The following is a 16,679-nucleotide window of genomic DNA, read 5'->3' as shown; positions in this document are numbered from 1 at the left end:
GCGCTGGCTGCCCTGCCCCGCGCCCTGCCTGCAGCTCACCCAGCGCTGCTTGTCATGTGTCCCCCGTCCCTGTGTCCCTGTGACAGCGTGTGTCCCTGTGTCCCTGCACCCCGGCACAACTGGAGTGGGCAAGCGGGGCAGCCTCGCAGGGCCCGACTCCCGGCCTCTGACGTGGACGGGCCTCCATGGTTCCCGGCTGTCCCGGTTCTCTCCCCCTCGCCCAGCTGCCCGCCGAGGGCGCTGACGGCCCCTCCCCCCGCCCCTGCTTTGTCCCTGGCACCGCATCTTCAGGACCTCGTGGACGCGGCCCAGAGACGGGCCCCGTGAGCAGAAGGGGAAGCGAAGCCCTTCCGCGGGGCCTGAGCGGCCTCTGCCACGGTGCCAGGCCCCGGACGGCCGCCCGCTCTTTCTCAGCCAGTCGCGTTCCCGTCTAGAGTCCCTGAGCACAGCTGAGCAGGACCCGTCCTGGGGGGGGGGGGGTGACACGCCCCCCGGGACCTCTGGATCGACCCTCAGGTGGCACCTCTGAAGCTGCTTGCCCGCTGGGGCCTGGGTCTGCTCCCGGTCTGGCTCCCTGGGGTCTTGGGCCGGTTGGTGGGCGAGTGTTTTGCTCTGTGTCACTCAGTGGGGGTGTGAAGCGTCACTGCCCTGTTCCTGTTCGCCCTCGAAGGCCCTCTGGGGACTGGAGGCCCTTGACCCTTACCCAGGGCTGTCCTAGGCTGGGGGTGGGCCAAGGTGGGGGGCTGTTGATGGGCTGGGAAGCTGAGGGTTGGGGGAGCAGCCAGAGGCACAGCCTGAGGACCCCCGTGGCCTGGGGTTCACCTCCTTGCCCCAGGGTGGAGCTGTCGGGGAGCAAATTCCTGAGGGACTTGGGGAGGGGCTGGGCAATGGTGGCCCCTCCGGGTCCCCAGGGCAGGGTGGGACCTCGGTTACCTCTGTGGTCTCCATGCCCAACACATGCACATATGTGTGCACACGGATGCCCCCGCATGAATACGTGCACATATAGTGCACGTGAACACAAACATGCAGAGGCATGCATGCACACACATGCCCACACGAACACACACGCCCACACGTGCACACGCCTAGCTTTCCCAGCCGATCCTGACACTCCTCCTTAGGAGGGCCCAGGTCTGCTCGCTGGGTCCGTCCCCCACAGGACCTGGGGCACACCTGCTGGTGCCGGCCTTGTCCTGTCCCTGGGGGTGGGTGTGGGCAGGAGAGGGCCGGGGAAGGCTTCCCGTTGGATGGAGCCCCTCCTGGGCCGGGCTCTGAGAGAGAGGCAGGGTGACCACAGGTGGCGGGGCCGGGACAGCGGCCAGAGGCGTGTGTGGCCAGGAGAGGTGGCAGTGTGTGAGGGGAGGTTGGAGAGATACGTCCCGATGGGGCCCTGGTGCCGGGTCAGGGATGTGGGGGCCCCGGGGCTGGGGTGGCTGAGGTCATGGCAATGGCCCTGGTTGGAGTCGGCCTCTAGCTCTGCGTGGGGTGGAGTGGGGGCTGGAGGCAGGCAGGGGCTAGGAGGAGGGTCCTAGGTGGCTTGGAGCCTGGCATGGCTGGGGAATGGGACCTTGGGGGGCCCTTGGGGGACCAGAGCATTTGAGGCCCCCGTGTGAGGTGTCCCGTCAGGCCCTCGACTGGCCTGTGGCTGGAGTTCCTGAGATAGGAGGCCCCGAGCCCTGCGGCTGCGGCCGGGCCGCGAAGGGGCCCTCGCTCGGCTGACCGGAGCCCGCCCTGCCTCCTCACACCTCCCAGGGCTCGTCCCGCAGGGGTGTCTGGCTGTGCCTCAGCGTCCCTGACTGTGCCCTGGGCAGGGGGCCCAGCCGAGCCTGGCCACCATCCGAGTCCGGAGCCTCCGGTGCCGAGGGGAGGGAGGGAGGGGAGCGGGGCGCTGTCGGACGGGGCCAGGCCTCGTGAAAACCCTCCAGCGCGCGTGGACGAGCCCCACGGAGGCCCCAGCCAGCCCTGGTGTGGGCTCCGGGCCGTAATGAGGTTACTGATTCAACAGGCTCTCCGCTGTTGCCGCCCAGACCCAGGGAGGCCGGGAGCCCCCGGGAGGGGCCTAAGTATCCCGTAATTGACCAGTTTAGCTAAAGTGTCTGCACAGGACCGGGGCAGAGGTCAGGCGGCGACAGCCCGGGGGCCGCAGTCGCTGCCTGGGCTGCCATGCACGGCCGCTTCGTCCAAAGCCTTCGGAGCAGGCGGGCCTGGCTGGCCCCGTGCTCCACTGGGGACTCCCCGCCCCCCCGTCCCTCTGGGGGAGCAGCCCCAAAGCCATGTCCTTTAGGGAGCCTGTTGGCTTTCCCCAGCCAGCGCCACTGGTTGTCCTCGGTCATTTGTGCGTGGTGACGGGTGCAGAGGGCTGGGCTGCCTGCGTCCCAGCCGCACTGCCAGATCCCCTGGCACCGTATCATCTCCTCGTGGGGACACGTGAGGACGCGGACGGCTCAGGGCCGTCCTGGGAGCGCAGTGCTTGGTCACCGTGGGCTCAGGACATGTCAGCCACCCGGCCCGCTCACTCTCGTGTCTGAGGCTCCCCGAGGGCAGGATGTCTGGGGAACGGGGGAGACCCCATGACCAGCCACTGCACGGAGCCAGGCTCCGTGGCCAGAGCGCCAGCCTTGCTGCCCGCTCGCCCTCAGAGGCCGGTGTGGGAGTGGGGGTCCGTGGTGTCTGTAGGGGTGGCCCCCAAGGCGGGGACTGTCATGCCCACATTTTGGGGATGAGGGCTTTCGATGTGGGAGCTTGAGTGCCAGGCCCAAGGCGGCCTTGCTGGTGAGGACCCGTAGTGCCAACTTGAGGGACCGAGCGCAATGTCTGTTCTTCTGGAGACAGTTGTCACCCCCGTGCCCCCCGAGGCCTGGCTTCACCCAGAGTGGCTTCGGGGTGCCCTCAGCGGAGTGTCACTGCTGCTTCTGGGAGCGGTGCGCCTTTGAGCTCCGGGAGGTCCCCTGCGCGGCCTTGCGCACCCAGTTCCGGTGGGTAGGCGGTCAGCCACCCCCAAGCGGGTCTCGGGGCCCCGGGTTCCCTGGGGCACTCCAGCTGCCAGAGAGTCTGCCCTTCTCTTCGGCGCCTTGGCCTTGTTCCCATGAGCTGGTGGCTGTCCGGTTGGGGTGGCGCAGCTGGGGACCCGATCCTCAGGAAGCGGCTGTTAGCTCCTCTGTTGAGGGCGCAGGGCCTGGATTGGGGGGTGGCCGTAGGTCACTCTGGGAGGCCTCGCTCGGGGTTTGAACTAAGAGCGTTACGGAGATATTTTGGGGGTGAGCAGCGTGCAGTGGGGAAACGGTGACCCTCCCTTACTGGGACTGCCTGAGCAGGGGACAGCGGGTCACGCGGGCTGTCACCTGAGGCCCCTCTCTCCTTGGTCTCAGACCTCACCTGCCAGGACTCTCTGTGACCCTCCCTGCCCCCACGTGGAGGCCGGGACCCTGCTCAGTGTCACGTGGCCCTGAGGGCTGTCCTGCCACCAGGCGCCTCTTGCCTCCCTACTGCCTGTGTCTAACAGGCGGTGGCGGCGCTGGCCGGGCGGCTCAGTGGGTGGGAGTGCCGTCTCGTAAGCAAGGCCTGCGGGATTGGTTCCCGGTCCCAGGGCATATGACAGGCAGTTGAGCGGCGCTTCTCAGGTGTTCCTCTCTCTCTCTTCCTCTTTCCCTTTCTCTAAAAGCAGTGAAAAAGAAGTGTCCTTGGGTGAGGATAAAAAACAAAATGACAAAACTTGGTGATGAAAGGGGCTGTCCCGTGTGGGGAGTGCCTGCCCGCCCTGAGCCTCACCTGTCTGGGCCTCGGCTGCCTTGCCCGTAGGCTGCCCGGGAAGTCAGGCAGACTTCAGAGAGGAGGTGATGTCGGTGGGTTTTAAGGGATGAATAGGAGTTTGTTGGGTGGACCATGGAAAGGGAATCAGGCGGACAGAACGGGTGGATCCTTCCCAGGGAATTCCTGCCCCAACCCGGGGTGCGGGGAGGGGATGTCTGCGTGGCCACGGGCAGGGGTCCTTCCTGGAGGACCCGGCCGCATGGCCAGGCTCTGCTCTTGCTGGCTGGGTTACAGGTCTGAGCTGGGAGGAACCCTGTGAGCGCGGGGGGTGTGGTCAGCTGGTCTGGGAATAATTAACCGCGGGAGGAGGTGGGGCTGGAGTGGGCCCGGCTGTGACCTGGAGCCCCCTGGGAGTCGCTCCCCTGCTGGCCCGATGTCCCCTCTGCTTCCTGGGCCCTGGAATGCCCTGGTCTCGAGCATGAACCACGCTGGCCCACCAGCTCGTGTCCCCAGCTCCTGGGGTGAGTGTCGCTGTCCGGGCCCCTCTCCACCCCGTCTGTCCCCACATCCCGTGGTCCATCCCCTTGGTGTCCTCCGCCCCTCTCCTGTGGGCAGCGGCGGGTGTCATTTACCCCGGCGTCCCCCGTGTGCGCCAGGCTGTCTGGTGGCCCATCACCCGCTCCTTGCTGGGACTGAGGAAAACAGCTCCGGTTGGGGGCAGAGTCCAGGGAGGTGTGGAGCCACCCCCGCCCCAGCCCGGCTCCTGGACTTTCTGCCTGGGATCAAGGTCAGGAGGAGGGCCGGGAGGTGGGGCCCTAGGCTCTGGGTGCCTGGCCACTCCGGGCTGAGACGTGGCGAGGGGGCCATGGCTGGGGGCAGGGGCGGCGGGGAGGGGAGCAGGACCTTCCCTCCTCCCTCTCCCTGGGCACACGGTCCGGGCACCAGCCACCTCCCCCGGAGGCTGGGATGCCAGGGACCCCCCGCACCAGCGCCCGGCCGGCCCTGCCAGGGGCTGGACCAAGGGGGTGGCATGCTCAGCCTGAGCCCCTGCCTGCTGCCATCCGGCTCTGCCACGTGAACCTTGTGACTTCCTCGCTGTTATCTCGGTTTCCTCGTTTGTAAAATGGAAGGAAGGATGTTGGGCCGAGTCTTGGGGGAGGCGCTGTGTGCACCGCTGCTCCGGAGGGACCCGGGGCGGGCAGCGCTGCCGGCCGGCGGGATCGGCTCCGGGGTCCGGTCAGCTGAACCCCCAGCGCCGGGGGCTGCCCCAGCCCCGCGCAGCGCGCGTTGAATGAATTCACGTGCTCTGCTGATGCCCCCGCATCCTCCATTACAGAAACGCCGTGGCGGGGAGCCCACCCCTGCCAAGCTCACTTCTGAAGTTCCCGTTACTGTTTGAATCACTCTTTTAACCGTGGCCTGTCGCAACCTGCAGGGGAGGGAAGCCCTGCTGTGTGTCTAGCCTGGTGCTCATTCCCGGATGATGACGGGCTGGGGCGCTGCCCTAGAGGGTGCCCTGGGCCAGTGCTCAGTGCTGGGGGCCCGGGGAGCCCTTGGGGAGCCTGCGGCGGCGGTGACCGTGTGAGCTCTTGCCCACGGGCGAGCCCCTGCCCCGGCAGGGCTCGCTTTAGATGCACGGCCCCTGCTGCTGGGCAGAGCCTGGTGTGCTTGGGCTCATGGCCCAGGTGATCCCTGTGTTGGGACCTGGCTCCTCCCTCTGCTGCTGGTGGGGGGTGGGGCTGAGGCCTGGCTGGGGGTTTCAGAGCAGACCTCCTGCCTGAAACCCGTCCGTCTGTCCGTCTGAGCAGCTTTCTGTCCGCCGGGAGGCAGAGTGGAGGGAGCCCCCCTGGGGGTGAGTGGTGCTGGGGGTCAGACAGTGTGTTGCCTGGACCAGATTTCTAAGCCCTCCCTGGGCCTCGGCTTGCTCGCCTGTGAGGCGGGCGGGCAGTGTGTGAGGGCAGGTGGTGCGCGGTGTGTCACTGCTGCCCTGTCCAGGGAGCCGACGGGCAGGGGGCCGCGGGGGTCGTGAAAGCACAGGAGCAGTTCCCCACACCAGGTGGTCTGGCTGCGGTGGTCTTTCGAGCCAGGCTTTGGAGGCAGGACCCCTCCCCTTTCAGGTCCCAGGCCCCGTTAGTGGTGGGGCTGGCCGTCCTGGCTCTCACTGCAGGGACAGCCGTGCCTGCTGTCCTGGAGGGACTATGACCGCAGAGCAGAAGTCAGTGGCAGCTGTAAGGACCAGGAATAAGCCAGCAGCGAGGGGCTGCCCTGGCCGCAGCATGTCCCTGTCTTCCCGTGGGGAGTGGGCCAGCGCTCTCTGCCCCCGGCCCAGGGTGCGTGCCCTTGACGATGGGAGTGAGGAAGGTCATTCTCTCTGCTGTGGCTGGGACTCCCAGAGGGGACGTGCTATGTTTCAGGTCATGGGCCTGGAGACCACCCCTCGCCCCGCAAAGGAGCCCCTGCCTTGGGCTGCCACGGCCTGGTCTGGGTGCTGGCTTGGGCTCGTGTCTGCAGAGGGGGCTCCCGGCAGCCTGGGCGGCGGCGGCGGTGTGTGCAGGGCGTGCGATCCCTGCTGACATATCTCTGGCTTCCCGTGGCTGGTGTGGCTGGGACTTGTAACAGGAACACGCCACCGGCGCTCAGAGGGCCTCCACGTGCCAGGTGTGATCCCACCCTCCTGGCTGCAGGACCACAGGGCGGGGGCTCCCGTTCCAGGGTGACCGGCCCCTGGCCCAGGTGGCATCCCTGTTTCTCTGAACGCGCTGGTGCTGCCCCCACCCAGTTCCAGGGTCATGGGTGGGTTACAGCTCCGGGCGCTGGCCGTGTTCGTGGGAGAGGTGTGTTTCCTGCGGACATCTACCCAGCTGCAGCGGGCAGTCTGGGTGTGAGTGGCCTCCCTGCCCGAGCGAAGCCTGCGGCCGAGACTTATCTGCTTGTGGACAGTGTTGGGTCGCCTGCGCTGGGCAGCGGGGACACTGTGGTTGCTGGCTGACGGGGTGGGGGAGGGGATGGCTCTCAGAGCCCCGCTGGCCCTGGATGTGGCTGATAAGCTGCGGAGCATGTTATCGGAGTGGGCAGCACCGCCCCCCGCCCCCCCATCTCTCCAGCGCTGCGCTGCGGCCAGGCCCTGCGCTCTGCCCAGATCGCGGCCTGGCGGGCGTGAGCAGGCCTCGCGCAGACCCGAGCGTCCCGGGGGACGCCGGAGTGAGGAGATCCCTGCAGGGTGCTGACGTGGTCCCCGGCCTCCTTCCCCTGCTCACCCCGTGCCCTCACGGTGGCCGGCCCTCCCCTGTTCCTGAGGAGGAGGTGACGGCGTCACGACCTGGCTGTCTGGACTCTGCACTCGGTGCTTGGTGGCCTCCGCTGGCCAGGGCCTGGGACTCCGAGCTGCAACCTGGGTCTCTGGGATCTGGCCATACCCGTGTCAGGTCGGCTGCTGGAGCCCCTGACCTTGGGCTCGGTCCCCAGGACCTGGTGGTCAAGGAACCAGGGGTCTGTCTGCCCTAACCCTGTCCTTACCCTTGGGGACACCTACCCCATGCTCTCTGGTCGGCTCTGAGCATCTGAGCTGGAGGGTATGACGGGGCAGAAAGGCCAGAGCGCTCCTTCCTCCCCAGACCCTCCTGGGGGACTCGGAGCCAGAGCCATGCCGGAGCCTGCTCCTGTGGCCGGGGTGCAGAGCCAGAGTGTGCGTGTGTGGGCGTATGCGTGTGCCTGGGCCCGTGAGCCTGGTGTGCACACGCACCCGGGGCTCCTCACCTGCTGGCCCGCACAGGCGGGTCCAGGCGGGAGGTGGTCCCATGTCCTGCGCGTCGGCGCCCTCAGTCAGCTGGTGCGCGGAGCGGCGGGGGCCCGGGCTGCGGGCCGCGCAGGGAGGTGCACAGACAGGCCCGGCCTGGTGCGTGCAGGGCGGTGCGGAGAGCAGTGAGCCCAGAGGTGTGTTCTAGAAAGATCTGGTCTCGGAATGTCGCGTGACGGGAGATTTGGAGCCCTTGGCGTTGGGTCACCCTGTGGCGTTGCCCCCAGACCTCCGGGCCAGCCCCCACAAAGTGCACACAGTTCCCAGGGAGTGGTCAGTGGTGGGCCGGCGTCCCGGGCCCCCGGCCGGGCTGTGGCAGGCGGCCCTCAGTCCTCCTCCGGCGGTCTCGGGGCGGGTGCCCGTTGAAGCCAGCGGGGAGGTGGCAGGATGCCCGTGCCCTCGCCGGGCTGTCTCAGCTCCGGGCCCGGCGCACTGTCCCCTGCGAGTCCCGGGCCAGGGTCCGTCATGCATGCTTCAGTGCGGACGAGCCCAGGGCCGGCTGCGGAAAGGCCCCGCGGGAGAGGCTAGGAAGGAAGGCTTCCTCTGATTGTGCAGATGAGGAAATCGAGGCCTGAACTGCGCAGCCAGCTGGGGCCAGGTTCGGTCTCTGACTCTCGTGGGGGCTCTTCTCTGCTGACTGCCCAGCGCGGGGCGAGGGAGTGGGCACTTGGGGAGGGCCCGGGGGGACTTGGCGGAGAGGTGTGCAGCGGGCCCAGCGTGGCCCCCCTGCTGCGGGGCAGGGCCGGAGGTGCCAGGGGCTGAGTCTGCACCCCTGTGGCCAACGAGGAAGCCCAGGTGCAGGGCGGGGGTCAGCTCCTTGCCCAGGGTCACACGCCTGGTGATGGGCCCCGCTGGGACGGAACCGGATCTCGGGCTCCTCTTTGAGGCGCTCGCTGCCCGGGGCCCTGAGTGCGAGGGTGAGGTCCTGGGGGCAGCTGGAGGTTGCGGGGGGCATGCCTTCCACGGGGGTGCTGAGAGATGCCTGGTTCCCTACACAAACAACCAGGGTGGCTGGAGCAATTTTATTTTTATTTCCTATTTTTACTTCCCCGTTGGCTCCTTTTAGTAACTGTGGGCTAGATAGGCCCCCGCCCTCCGGTCTCCACCGGGCTTCCTGGCCTGGCCCTGCGCCCTCGGGGGAGGGGAGTGAGCGTGTGTGACCCCGGCAGGGGCGGACCCGGCAGCGCGGCTTGCACACACTTGGGGATGGGGCGCTCCCTCCCTCCCTGGGTAGTTCTGCACGGCGACCCTTTCTCGTCCCCTGGGACCAGACCTAGGGAGCTGGTGGTGGCAGGGGGTGTGCCTCGGAGCGTGACTCAGTTTCCTCACTGCCCTCCCCTTCTCAGCTGGAGGGTTAGGTTTGGGGTGGCCGTGGTAGAGGAGGAAAGGTGGCCGGTGTGGGCCGTGTGCACCGGGTGGGCTGGGCCGTAGACGTGTGAGTGAATAAACATGTCTGTGCCTCTGACACGGCTGGGCAGGGCGCGGGAGGGCAGGGCCAGGCTTGACCGCTTTCCGACTGTGTCCACTGGGGGCCCTGGCCTGTCCCATGGAGGGACTGGCCATGCTGTGGGGTCAGTGAAACCCGCCCCTAGACTGGCAGCTCGTCTGGCCTGCTGTGGCCTTCCTGGGGCGGGTGCTGCTGTCTGTGGGGGATGTGAAGACCCCAGGTTGGAGGGGCATCCCCCGGGCTCACGGCTCCGCCTTGGGTAGGGGACCCTCCCCTGCCCGCGTAAGCCCAGTAGGGCCTCGTACCAGCAGTTGGATGGGGGTCCTGAGCTTCCCCTGCAGCTGGAGAAAGTGCTGGCCTGCAGCGGTGCCCAGGCTTGAGTGGGGTGCCAGGCCTGCTGTGCCCCCTCTGCGAGGCTGAGCGCATCCTCGGGACTGCGAGGCTTGTGGGTGTGGGGTGGCGGGTGGCACACCCTTTCTCTATCCTTCACAGACAAGGAAACTGAGGCCCAGAGCCCGAGTGCTGCTGCCCAGTCCCAAAGAGGGCTGGACCCCAGAGCCCGAGCTTGGGACACACACTGAGCTGCCGTTCCTGGCCTTCAGCAGGGAGGGGCTGGCAGAAGCCAGGCAGCCGGCAGATCCTGGGCTTGGTCCTGCTAAGCTCTTGGGCCCCGTATCTTCTGCCACCTTGGAGGTGCTGCGTGGGCTTCCGGGGACAGCCCATGGCCCCCGCTTCTGCAGCGCACCAGGTCGGCCTCCGTGGCTGATGGTGCTGTGCCCGGCCCGCCTGGTGGATTTGGGCATTCTGGCCCAGGGGAGGGCAGAGAGCCGCCTGGCCTCCTTTCTGGCTCTTCCTGCCCTGGCCAGCTCAGCCCCGAAGCAGGGGGCCCTCGTCCTGCTGTCATGGCCTTTTGTCCTGCTCAGCGAGCAACGTGGGCGGCGAGGTCCTGGAAGTGCCCAGCAGTGCCCGCACGTGGTGGCGGGATTGTTGGTAATCCCTTGACTAGAGGTCAGGAAACTGAATCCCCCAGCGGGGGGTGGGGGGGCGGTGAGCACGGGGTGGGCACCTCCCCTTGGAGAGGCCCCAGAGTTTATGGGCTCTCCATCTGCACCGCCCTTGGCAGGGGGCCTAGGCAGAGGGCGTCTAGCTGCTGGGGCCACCTTGTCACGACTGGAGGGGGGGTTTCTGTCCGGAGCCCAGAGGCCCTGAGCGCGGGGGGGCCCCAAGTGCTGGGGCAGCGGGGCTCCCGTGCCAGTCCTGGTCGTCATTCAGCCCCGTGCAGTGGGTGACTTGGGGCAGCGTGCCTCCTCTGAGCCTAGACTGTGTCATCTGTGAATTGGGGTGATGGCTGTGAAGGGGACCTTCAGTCGGGCCAAACCCTCAGCTCATGCCCAGGAGCGGGGGGCCCTTCTGGACTTCACTGTCATCCTGCGGGGGGTGGGGACAGGGGTTTCTGGCTCAGCTCTCAGGGGGCCCGGGAAGGATGACCTGTCCATGCTCGGCCGGCCTGGAATTGGGGAACACTCCTTGCGGAGAACTGAGGCCCAGATCCTGCTCCCAGGGAGGCTGGTTTCAGGGGCCGCTGGTGGCAGAAGCACCCTGGGGTGCAGGACTTTCCTAGGCTAGGGAGCGACACGCACCGCCGGGTGGGCCTCAGCACAGACTCGGGGGTCAGCTCCCTGTTTGGTCTGCACTCCTCTGACCTTTCCCTGCTTATTTGGTTTCGGGTTCCTGGGCAGGAGGTTGTGCCCAGGTGCGTGGCTCCCTGGTGGGGGCTCCGTGGCGGACCCCTGTCCTCAGGGACCTGCCTCCTGAGCCCAGTGAGTGTGGCAGCGAGCCTGGGATGGACTGACTCTGGGTTCGCCTTCCTCCTTTGAGCAGAGGGGATCTTGCGTAACTGTGGGAAAGGGCGATTCCCCCTGAAGTGGGGGGTGGGGGGGCGGGGCTCGGTCAGGACACGGACGCCCCGGCGCCCTCTTGCCCTTCTGTCCTCCTGCCTGCGATGCTCCCGGCCCGTGGCCAAGGGGGTGGGCGTTCCTGGCCAGCCCTGCCCCCAGACGTGGCGGTCCCTTGTGGGGGGCCCACGGGTTGTGTGAGGCCCCGGGGGCTGTGCCGTGTGCCCCCACCCTGAGCCCTTGCTCCCTGTGCCTGGTATCCTCCCCGGCCCCCCTCTTCTTGGTCCCTGCAGCCTGATTCTAGGGCTTCCTCCGCCTTGAAGCTGAGAGCCTGCGTCCCTGCCCTCCAAGGGTCCCCGTTGTCCTGTGTCTGCCCCATGGCCCAGGAGGGGATCTGCCCAAGCATGGACAAGTCCACCCTGTCCTGGCCGGACCTTCGTTTCCCTGGCCCCAAGTGTGTCCCCTCCAGCCTTGATGAGTGAGGGTACTGTGGTGTCTGGTCCCGGGGAGGGGATGCTGGGCACGGAGGGGGCCGGGAGCTGGTGCTCTCAGCTTGGATGCAGCCTGGCGTGGCGTGGCCCTTGGCAGGGACCCGGGGGCCAGCAAGCCTGGCTTCATGCCTGCACTGCAGGAAGGGGCCGAGATTCGGGCCCGCCCCCTCTGCTCCTGACTCAGCAGCCACAGGGTGGGGAAACCGGAGGTGTCCTGACCGAAGCCCCAGCCAGGGGTGCCTGCCGTGTGGCCCAGGTTCTTCTTGTGAAGGTGGGAAGTGGAGCTCTGGGTTCCTGCCTCTGGCTTCCTGCAGGAGTTTGGGGCTTTGGGCTCCTGGGCACAGGCTCCCCGTCTTTCTGGGCCTTGCTGTTGGACTACTCTCTCCCCAGTGTCCACAGGATGAAGTTCCGCCTGCTACCCGGGCCTGTACCGCTTCTGCCACCCCACTGGGTGCCCCTCAGTCCTCCTGCCTCAGGGTCCTGCTGGCACTGCCCCTTCATCCGCCAGCTTCCTGCTCTGTCACGCGTCCTGTATAAGCAGCCTCCTCCAGGAAGCCCCCCTGGGTTAGGGCTCCTCCACCCCCGACTGTAGTACCTTCTTCCCGTTTCCCTGGTGGTAGTGATGGGACAGGGCTCAGAGTCCTTGTCAGTCTCAGGGCTGGGCCCGACGGTCCAGTGGATGTGGAGCCTTGGGGACAGGAGTGCTGGCAGCCACCCACCTGGGGCCTGTCTCCTGGGGCCCTGGGCTGAGGTGCCTGGTAGAGTTGGGGTCAGCATCCATGGGCTGGTTGCTGGAGCCACTTGAACAGGTTTCCTCGGGCCTCCCAGGCTCCAGCTGCCGCGTCCAGTCTGTGACGTGGCCCCTCTGCCTGAACCGGGGATGGTGGAGGGCATGGAAGTGGATGTGCTTCAGGGGTTGCCAGTGAGCCTGGGGTCTTGGGCGAGGACCTCAGTCTTCCTGCCTGCCAGGTGGGGGTGAGGGGACTGCCGGCCTGGGAAGGAGGGTGTACGTTGGGGCTGAATCCAGCACCGAGGCTTGCGTAGCCCCTTGGTGCTCCGTGGTGGGGGCACGTGGTTGGCTCGCGGCCCTTCCGGCGTGTCCTGGGGCCGGAGTGGAGGCAACGGGCCGGCCGGCCCGGGCTTTGGAGTCTGGGTTGAGAAATCCAGCCTTGGTGGCCTCCAGCAAGCAGGGACTGTGGCCAAGGGCTGTGGTCGGGTGGGGACACATTTCTGTCCCTCTGGCATGGTGTTCCCTTCCCACCGGGTGTCTCAATGCAGTGTCTGAGAGTGGCCGAGTGTCCCCCGGTTCACGGTGCCGCCGCCTGCTCGACCCCTTCAGGTATTTGCGGAACGTCAGGCTGAAAGCGGCCCCTCCCGGTGGGGCCCGGTGGGTGGGAGCAAACGACCGAGGCTGGAATTGATCGTGCTTCATACTCTCCTCCCCCACTCGCGGCCGATGGCCTCGCGCGTGAGGAGGGAAAGGGAAAAGTAATTAGAGTTTCGCCGTGGCCCAGTTCATTCACAACTAAATCTGGGTCAACAGATAAGCATAAGAGGGCGCAGCACAGTGGGACAGAGGCAGCGCTGCTGTGCCCAGATGCCCCCTCCTCCAGGGAGCCCTCCTTGATGCTCCCACTTGGGAGGACCTCTCCCACACCTTTGGCCCAGTGCCTTTTGCGTCTTTTCCTCCCCTGTAGGCACTATGTTGGGAGTAGGGGTGGCAGCTCCTAGGGGTGGGGCACATGAGGGGGCGACAGCTGCAGCTGTGTGCTGCCAGGGACCACTAGGGCCTCCTTGCAGCGAGTGCTCGCTTGCTCTGAAATGCTTACCTCCCACGCTGCCATGGTCCTCGGGGCGACGTCCCAGCCGCGGACCTGGCACTCGTCCCTGCTTGTGGGGACCAGCTGTGCTGTCCCGCTTCCTGTTGCTAGAACATTCCCAGCTCTTGCCCCACTCGGGGCCTGTGCACGTGCTGTTCCTCCCTGGCTGCCCTTCCCATATCACCCCGTGGCTGCGCACTGCTCCTTCCTGTCTCAGTTGGGAGTCACGCCCAGGGACCCTCAGGTGTTGTGGCCTCGGCCCCCCGCAGCCTGCCTGTCTCCTTCGGAGGCGCCGCACACCCTGCGGGAGGTTTGTTGGTGGGGCTCCCGTCTGTCCCTTGAGGGGCTGCAGGGCCTGCCTTGTACCCTGGTGCCTCCCCACCCGTCAGCATGGCAGGTGAGGGAGGAACAGGGCTGGGTGCCAGGGCGGGGCTCCCCAGGGGCGGCGCTCCCATTTCTGGGGTCTGCCGCTGTCCCCCCCACCCCCGTGGGAGGGATGACGGGGAGGCTCCACTCTTGGGGACGGTCCCTGCAGCATTGCTGGGCTCTGGGTAGTGAGCTCTCAGGGCCTCGGGTGCTTGGAGGAGCTGAGTTGGGACAGTGGCAGATGGAGGGGTGGCAGCTGGGGCCTGGCTGAGACCCCACCAGCCCCTGACTCTTCTCGTTTTGTAGGAGGGGAGACCGAGGCCCGAGCGACTCCCTGACTGAAGGCCAGGGGGGAGGCTTGGGGAGGTACTGCCTCCTGGCTGCACACCCCAGACCAGACTCAGGGACGTGGGTGGGGGACCCGGGCGGTCACCGTGGCGGTGACGGGCAGGTGAAGGTGGCGTGGGAGCCTGGATGTCGTCCTCGGATGGACTGCATGGGGTAGCTGCATGCAGCGCAGGGCAGAGGAAGGGTTAAAAACTGAGGGAAGGAACAACGTTTCTCATTTTCTCATGATTTAATAAAAATGTAAATCACGGGGTGGAGGACGACCCTCACCGGCATGGCGTTGACTGGGGTTAACTGTGCGCTCCTGGTGGCCAGCCTGCCTTTGTCTCCACACCTCCAGTGTGTGTCCTCCCGCCCGGGAGCCAGGCAGCGAGGGGCAGACACTGCATCCCCCGCCCAGTGGACTGGGGGCTGGGTGCTGGGGTGCCCGCTGAGAAGGCGGCCCTGGAGGGGCCTTCTGTGACCTGGCCTGGGGAGCTGGCTTCCTTCGGACCCCCGCACCCCCAGCTCCAGGGGTCCCAGGGGCCTGGGCCCGTGGCAACGATGGGCCTGCTGCAGCTCCGTGGGGGTGACCCTTGGGGTGAGGTTTCAGGATGAGGAGGGGCAGCTGGGCGGAGACATGGAGGAAGAACATTCAGGCTGAGCAGCATGTGCGAAGGCCCTGTGGTCGGTGTGAGCGAGCTTGCGGGGGGGGGGGTCTGACAGAGGCGGGTGCTGTTTCCGGTGGAGGGGCGAGGCAGGTGTGGGGCTGGGGGCGGAGAGAGCTGGGAGGCAGCGGAGGGGGTGCAGGTCTGTCCTGACACCTGACAGCCGCGAGGACCCCCGGCTCATTGCCTGGGAGCCCGGCCGGCCGCTGGTGAGGAGGGCCCCAGGGTGGGCGGCGGGAGGAGGTGGTGGCCACAGGATGGGGCAGTGGGTGGATTTGTGCCCACAGGCAGGCGTGGGGCCTCAGGGTGACCATGAGGGCCTGAGTGGTGGCACTTGTGGGGGGTGTGCTTGGTGGGCAGAAGTTCTGTGCCCGGGTGTGCAGTGAGGCCGAGGGGCTGTGCAGGGAGATGGGAGATCAGGGGGTGCTGATGCCCAGTCTTGGGGGGAGACTTGGGACCCTGGGGTCCGTGGGTGGAGCGCGGAGTGTTCTAGGTGCAGCGTTTTGTCAGCATGACCGGCTTGGAGGGTGATGGCAGGGCAGCGGGTGTAAGGGCGGCCTTTGCTGGGGTGGCCAGCGTGGGTCCGTGGTGGGGTGGGTACCCGGTGGCCGCCGGCTCCCAGGGCCCCTCGGAGCTCCAGGCGATGTGAGTGGGTCCCCCTCAGGTTGGGGGTGGCCGTGAGTGGGGAAGCCACGCCCTGTGAAGCTGAGCTGGGGACTGTTATAGACGGATCTTGGCCAAGTTCAGCAGCGGTGGGACCCCCTGTGGGCAGTCACTTCTTTTCTGAGAGCGGTCACTCTCTCGCCCCGTCCCGGGGTCCTGGGGCTTCGTGGTGCTGGCCGGTCACCCACTGTCGGGCCTCGGACGCCTGCAGGACGCCCCTGGGGATGCCGGACACGGAGGTGAGCAGCAGAGAGAGCGAGCACCCCCGAGGGCAGGAGGGAGTGGACCGGGGACAAGCCCTCGGGGGCTCTGGACAGGGGCTGGCATCTGGGCGTGGGGGACGCAGCCCCCTCGGGTGGGCCGCATGAGGGGTCCTCAGCGGGCTGCCCGGGACCGGCCTGGAGTGGCGGGGGTGCTGGCGTGCCCACCAGTTTTGCCGTCTCGGTGTTCGTGGGACCAGAGCTGCGGCACCCGGCAGTGGCGGCCACGGGCTGGGCTGAGGCTGGGGTCTCTGGGTCCCTGAAGCTCCCTATGTGCAGGGGTCGTTAGTGGGCAGGGCCAGTGACCGCAGGGGACTCTGTGCTGGGCAGGGTCCCCATGGGCCTGCTGTCCCGTCTCAGGAGAGGTGGGGCCTTCAGTCCCCCGGGGCTGCCTGGGCCTCAGTCTTGGAGGGTGTATCTGGGGTGTGAGCGGTGGAGTCATGGTTCTGTGCACACGGCTGCCCTTTCGGGAAGGCTGCCCGAGGAGGCCACGCAGGGCCGGCTCCTGTGGTGGAGGGACGCCCCGCACACAGCGTCCTCCTGCCTCCGACACTGTCCTTACCGCCCGGCTGGGCCAGCTCCTGTGACCTGACGTCCCTGGCACCGCTGCCCCCCACCCCAGGCCTGGCCCCCTGTCAGAGCGCGCCGAGGCCCAGGGTCAGAAGAGCGGGCCACCAGATGGCCGGGTGGGCACATCTGCCCAGCGGCAGTGTGTGCCTTGATTGAATGGCCTGTCTGGGCTGCCTGGGCAGCTGGTCAGTGTCAGGCTCACGGCAGGATGTGCGGAGGCCACGTGGAAGCTGTCCAGTGCCGTGGGGGCGGGGTGAGGGGTGGGCCCCAGCGAACCTGGGGCGGGTGCTGTGGGGTGCAGTGGCGTGAGAGGCCTTGGGCCTGCCGCGGGGGCCCCACGGGGCCTCTGTTTTCTCCTCCGTAAGGACGGGCGCCTGCTGTCCTCGTGGCGCAGCTGGTGGCGCAGAACCGCAGGGGCTCATGTGCTCCCTGTGCGCACATGTGTGGTGTGCACGTGCACACACATGCACGTGGTATGTACACACATGTGTGCATGTGACACGACTGTGGCAAGTGTACTTGCGTATGTGGTAGCGTGTGCATGCCATCAGTGCATGTATGCGCACACGTGTGCATGTGTGTTGGGACGAGGCCCCTGGTTTTCCTGGTTCCTTCCTCCTCAG

General features: G+C 67.3%; 1 protein-coding gene across 2 annotated transcripts in view; it reads left to right on the top strand.

The window, feature by feature from the left end:
* The window catches only part of RXRA (retinoid X receptor alpha), a 79,793-nt gene that overhangs the window by 4,483 nt on the left and 58,631 nt on the right, over window positions 1-16,679 (top strand). Inside the window, exon 1 of one of the 2 annotated variants that reach the window (XM_090274987.1) lies at window positions 4,172-4,274. The exons of the other annotated variant lie outside the window; for it this stretch is intronic. Coding sequence (XP_090131113.1) covers window positions 4,187-4,274 — 88 coding nt within the window. The 5' untranslated portion in view covers window positions 4,172-4,186. Of the gene's footprint in view, window positions 1-4,171; window positions 4,275-16,679 lie in introns of those variants that run through there. 2 annotated transcript variants of the gene reach the window in all.

The sequence above is a fragment of the Furipterus horrens genome, unplaced genomic scaffold (genome assembly GCF_987537825.1).
Source record: "Furipterus horrens unplaced genomic scaffold, mFurHor1.1.pri manual_scaffold_4, whole genome shotgun sequence".
Lineage (NCBI taxonomy): Eukaryota > Metazoa > Chordata > Mammalia > Chiroptera > Furipteridae > Furipterus > Furipterus horrens.
This window is presented reverse-complemented; position numbering and strand designations above follow the sequence as displayed.